At 45.1% G+C, this 6,000-nt stretch overlaps 1 protein-coding gene across 4 annotated transcripts in view; it reads right to left on the reverse strand.

Annotated features, from left to right (window-relative positions):
* Window positions 1-2,937, reverse strand: part of DPP4 (dipeptidyl peptidase 4) — an 81,912-nt gene extending 78,975 nt beyond the window's left edge. For 3 of the 4 annotated variants that reach the window (XM_019727294.3, XM_074337130.2, XM_074337128.2), the window contains exons 1-2: window positions 2,721-2,860; window positions 2,106-2,193 (exon numbers count right to left, since the gene is read on the reverse strand). In XM_019727294.3, the coding sequence (XP_019582853.2) occupies window positions 2,106-2,193; window positions 2,721-2,726 (94 nt within the window). In that variant the 5' untranslated portion in view covers window positions 2,727-2,860. Of the gene's footprint in view, window positions 1-2,105; window positions 2,194-2,720 lie in introns of all 4 variants that reach the window. The other variant, XM_019727293.3, reaches the window with a different exon arrangement.
* Between the last annotated feature and the right edge of the window lie 3,063 nt (window positions 2,938-6,000).

Here is a 6,000-nt window from a genome sequence, read left to right on the forward strand (position 1 = left end):
CTGTCATGCCCAATAGTTCAGACATGCCCAGAATTCTCCAGCAGTTCCCTGTCACCTACAGGTTAAAATCAAAGTCCTTTTCCTGCTGCCCACCCTCCTCTCTTGCTAAGAGTTCTTTTATAACCCCAGATTAGAGGACGTGATCTTGTATCTCTGTGTTGACACACAAGGTATTCACCTTTTTTTCCAGTAAACTCTTATCTCCAGAAACTGGTGCTAACTATTCAAGCCTTCCTGCAAAAGAAACCTCTTATAAGAGTTCTTTCTGTACTTTCCCAGAAGCGATCCTTCCAAATCCCAGTGAAGTTTGCTCAAGAACTTGAAATGATCTTGTTGACTCACAATCATAGTTAGGTGGAAACACATGAATCTTTTGGGAAGTCCCCATCAAGAAGGCACCCTTGAAATACTTTTTCAAATTTCATTTGGAGAAGATTAAGTGCTCTTTAAGGAAAATGATAAGACAGCCCCTCCCCAGGCTTCATGCATCACCCAACAAAACAAAACAAAACAAAACAAAACAAAACAAAACAAAACAAAACCCCTGTAGTTAATGTGACCAAACCCTATGGAAGGCAGTTGCATGACCCAAGCCCCTAGGCTATTTCACTGCCCATCACAAGTGGCTTATTAAAGTACAGTGTTCCTTCCAACGTTCCTTAAGGGAAGTTCTGATAATTACGGTTTTACCCATCATCCTTCCAGTGATGTTGTGATACCTCAGTGATGCTTTGGAGAAAAAGCAGGCTATTCTGGTTACTTTGACTTGCTTGCATATCTGTTTTCCACTAGACTACTACAAACTTCTTGCGGTCAGAAATCTTTATATTTATAAAATTTGATCTTTGTCTTTGCAGCAAACTAGCACCATACCTGGAACATGATGTAAGCCACATAAATATTTATTGATTGTATGGATGCCCCATCCTTTGGCTTTGTGTGTATTGTTGTTTAAATATACAAAGTATCATTTTATGAAAATAGTTACATTTTAACAGTTCACAGCCAAGGGTCAAATATAAGTGGACTGATGCCTGCTGTTTAACAGTCTAAAATGGTGGTAATCATTGCTTTAAGTAACTGAAAGTCATTATCAGTAGGTCAACAAACTCGGTTTTTAACCTTTGGCACCTTTTTTTGCCTTGGCCCTGAAATTGCTAGGCAAGCATGGTTTTGATAGCTCTATAAACTAATTCTGAACTGTCACCTGGACATCTGGATAAGATGACATCGGTATATAGGCACTGTCTGCACACTTCCTGGTTGACTAGACCATCCAGAGAGGATGCTTCAGTTAGCTGTCCCGAATGTGTAATACTGAAATGAACGTAATATTTAAAAGGAAAATTGGGCCAGAGGAGACTTAAACTAGTTATTCTCACTTGCTTGCACCCAATAGTGTGTATTCCATCATCTGAATGTTTTATGTTAAGTGCTGGGGCTAAACTGGAACAGTTGACCAAGCTACAAGAACTGAAGTGACTTTAAATGAAAGAATCCACCAAATATCACTGATTCTACCCCCTCTGAATATTATCATGCAGTACACCAGTTTTATGATTTAACTCTGAAATACTATAGTTATATTCCTGCACCCGGACTCTCCAACCGATAGGTTGCCATCATCCCTGAAGGGAAACTACCTGGGTGCCCTGTGAACTGTCTTTTCTCAAAACTGCATTTCGGGGCTTACTTTCTTGTTTTTCCCCTCCCATTATGACATCCTTCACTACTGCTTCGGATCTTTAAACACGCGTCTTTTCCTTTGAAGGTCATAAGCATGAACGCTTTTTAAAATTTAATTTAAATCTAAAACATATTAAATTTAATAAAAGGAAACCCTAAGACTTCCCCCATATTTAAGGAAGTACCTATCTGTCCCGCATAAAACGTGGCGGCATTAAGGTTCTCACAGCCGGAACACTGGAGACTGCGAAGTGAATGTAACTGCTGCATGAGAAGCAGCAGCGCCTGGGAAGCCTCAGCTACCCCCTGGCGCACTGGTCCCAGTCCCCAGCAAAATCGTTTGTTCTCCTCAGTGGGGTAAACCAGAACCAGATCCTGGTCTCCACCTGCCTTATCTTTGTCAAGTGTTTCATACTTACTGTCTTTGTTCAGCAGAACCACGGGCACCGTGATGATGGTGACGAGAGCAGCAGTTCCCAGCAGTCCCAGGAGAACCTTCCACTGTGTCTGCAAGCCGGTCAGATCATGTCCAGTTAGAGGGAGCCCTTTGGCCCCAGTCTGGGCAAAAGGGTCGGGGCCTGGGCTCCACCTGAGGCAGCGGGATTTGCCGATGGGCGCGCATTGGAAGAGGGGTACGGTGAGCTGGGAGGGTTTGGAGTGAGCCAGTCCGAGGTTTCAAGAGCGGTTGCTCTTGAACTTGTGGCATCTGAGCACATTACAGTTTGCTTCTCTTCGCCTACACGTCAAAAGCCGTGAGGGTTCGGGGCGTGCGTTTTATGGGTGGCTCTCTGGGTTCTCCAAGGCTCAGCGCCTGGGTTCTAGCAGAAACGCCACAAAACGCCACAGGTCTAACAGAGAGGCTAGAGCTCTGGGATGTCCCTTCACCTGTCAGAGGGAGGTCCTGGAGCTTCCACCTAATGAAAGCCCCTGGTACCGTTCCGTGGACTTTTGGGGACAATTTGGGGAGAGTATGGGAGAGGCACCTATAATTCGACCCTGAGGCTGGGAAAGCGGGAGGGGCGCTACTCACTCACCTTCATCGTGGGCTTCTCCTCGGAACTGAGCGTTCGGAGCGGGAGGGCAGGCAGAAGTCAGACGAGCCGCGGAGACGCGCGTCCTGCTCCACCGCCGCGGAGTCACTCAGCACTTCCAAGATTCGGCCCCGAGTTAAACATTAGTGAGCGCCCAGCCCGCTCGGTATAAAGGGCCCCGGTGCAGGCTGTGGGAGAAGGCGCGCAGGCTCCGGACACTGGCATCCCGGCCGGGGGGCGCCCGAGAGGCACTTCCCCCGGGTTGTGCGGGGCGCTGGGCGACAGCCGAGGCACGCAGGGTGCGGGGGGGCCCGGGGATGCGCGAGAGTGGTTGTGAGAGTCCCAGCAGGAGTGAGCCAGTCTCTGCATTCGATGGGGACACCCGAGGTCTTTTTAGCTGAAAAGAGTTTTGGAGCTCAGCTCCTGAAACCTCGCGTGGACAGGCTAGGGAACCCGGCCCAGAGAGGGCATGGAGCTCTGCAAACTCACACAGCTCACTACTGACAATTGGAACTAAAATATCTGGAAGACAAAGAGACAGAGAAAAAGTGATTGCTCACTTGTGAATGAAACTTAGAGGCTAAGTATCTGGACAACCCCCCCCCCACCACCACCACCACCACACACACACACTTCAGGGAATTTCCAACTTGCCTTTCAGACTTACCTTCTCATCAAGATGCAAAAAATAACACCAACACTTGTGTGGAACTTACTTTTCCACAGGTATTGTTCTAAGCATTTGCTGTTTTTGTTTTACAGGAAGCAAGCCTAGGCACAGAGAGGTTAAGTCACTTGGCCACCTCAGGCAGCTAAGAAGTCCCGGAGTCTGTTTTTAACCACTGTTCCACATGGCCTCTCATTTTCCAGTCTTTTAAGGATTTGGAGAAGAGAAAAAAGTCAGGTATGGCTTTTCCTTCCCCCAGCTCCCCATTATGCCGGTGGGTTTGTTCATTCATTCCTCTTTGCATCTTCCCATTTATTCCATCCGTTCCACTAATGTTTGAATGGCTACAATGTACTAGACCATTTTCTAGATGGCAAGATAGAGAAATGGAACAAGACAGGTGAGGCCTGTGCATGTGGCACTTTCAGTATAAAATACATAGGTACGTATTTGCCTTTAGGGCCCCTCTATGCTTGCTTCCTGTTTTGAGGATAAGCACTACTCCTACCCTCTAAAAGGCCTCTTCAGTTTGTTCACTGCAACTGAAAAGCCAAGCCTCTCTGTCCATAGTTAGAGGTAAAAGATTAAAAATGCAAAGTCCTATGGAGCATCAAAAAATGATTATGAATAAATTCAAATTTCCATTCTTTATCTCCATTCCAGAATTTGCTTTTGTCCTCAGAGATTTTTTTCTCCTTTTGACCACTGGTTGCTTATGATACATCCATACACTCAGTCACCCACCTCCATAGGCTCAAACTGAACTCTTCATCTCCTCCATCACCCTCACTCCACTATTCTCTGATCGCCACTCTCTTCATTAAAAGTGTCCCCATTCACTATTCACAAAAACTGAAAACTTCAGTCATCTTAGGTTTTCTTCTCCACTCTTCTGCAGTATTTTCTTGGCCACCAATTCCTCACCAATTCTGCCTTTACAAATATCTCTCAAATCCATCCCCTCCTCCCTCTTCCAACTGCTGATAAAAGTGAGTCAATAGTGTTACTGGAGCTGTGAGCTGGAGCTGTGAAGAGAGGCCATCCAACAAGGACTACAGGGGACCATCTCGGGGGCTTAGTGTTGGCCTCTGCTATCACCAGTCTGTACACTCAGCAATGGAGGGTGGAAGCTAGAAGTCATGGGGAGGGGCGTCCATACACCTGAGCCTATGTGTAATCTCCATGCCTGCACCATGGCACTGTATATCCAGCAAGCTCTAGGGGAGGCTGGAGGGAAGTTGGCTGACATCTGTGGGATAGATCATCTTGTTCTCTGGAGGGTATGCCATGAAACACAAATATCTTCACACTCTGTACCCACTTCAAAAGACTCTTTCACATATCTCCTCCACCCTGACCTCTTTGTCACCAGTCTGGCAATCTTGTTTTATTTTTTCAAGATTTTGGAACAAGCTGGCCAACACATTAGCCACCACCCATGAGTCAGTGTAATTGTGTATTAGGCCATTTCTCTTTCTATGCAAAATGGAAAAACAGATGTACTACTCAAAGTTCTGTCTGTTGGGAAGATTTCTCTTTCTTCTGCATTTCAGCGCATCCCTGAGAGGGGCTGTGATGTAGCAGACATCCACTTATGACTGGTACCAGCTTACTTTGCATAGAGCCAACTCTTTTCCCTCCTCTGTTGCTTGGTTATATGGTACTCCCCATGAAAACTTAGGCGTGTGTTGAGGGAGAGACATTGAAGCAGTGAGACAGAGCACCATGGAGACTAAATTCTCTGCTCATGTGATATTCTTGTGCCTCTGGGACAATTTAGTTCATCTCCTATATCTTATAGATGCCATTTTCACTTAAAACTGGGTTGCTGCTGAATGTGCTCAGCCATCATTTGGTGGATCAGGTAACAACCAGTTCATTAGGGGTAGTTCAGGTTGTACAGTTACTTGGTGTTATGGGTAGAATTGCGGCCCCTTCCAAAAGGATATGTTGGGAGTACTAATCCTCAACATTTCAGAAAGTCACCTTTTTTGGAGATAAGGTCTTCACAGAAGTGATCAGGTTAAAAAGAAGTTATTATCCAATTTAATATGACCAGTCAGTGTCCCTATAAAAATGGGAAATTTGGATGCAGAGACACATGTAGAGAGAAGATGATGTGAAGCAACAGAGGGAGAAGACAGGCATCTACAAGCCAAAGAGAGACATTTGGAACACATCCTTCCCTCACAGCCCTCAGACAACACCAACCTTGCAAATCCCTTGATTCCAAACTTCCAGCCTTCAGAACTGTGAGAAAATACATTTCTGTTGTTTAAGCTAACCAGTTTGTGGTACTTTGTTATGGTAGCCTTAGAAAATGAATATACTTGCTGTTCCATGATCATGCTTTCAGTTTCTACCAAGACCCTATGTAGAAAGAGGAGCTAAAGAGGGTGGGGAGATAGGTGACAAAGATGAAGGTGAATAAAAAGGTACAAATTTCCAGTTATAAAATAAGCCATGGAAATGTAGAGTATAGCACAGGGAATGTAGTCAATAATATCATAACGACTTTTCACAGTGACAGGTAGTTACTAAATTTAATGTGATGATCACATCATCAGGTATATAAATGTCAAATCACTATGTACACCTGAAATTAACACAATATTG

This window comes from Rhinolophus sinicus, chromosome 17, assembly GCF_057876585.1.
Source record: "Rhinolophus sinicus isolate RSI-liver-muscle chromosome 17, RSI-T2T, whole genome shotgun sequence".
In the NCBI taxonomy this organism is placed as follows: domain Eukaryota; kingdom Metazoa; phylum Chordata; class Mammalia; order Chiroptera; family Rhinolophidae; genus Rhinolophus; species Rhinolophus sinicus.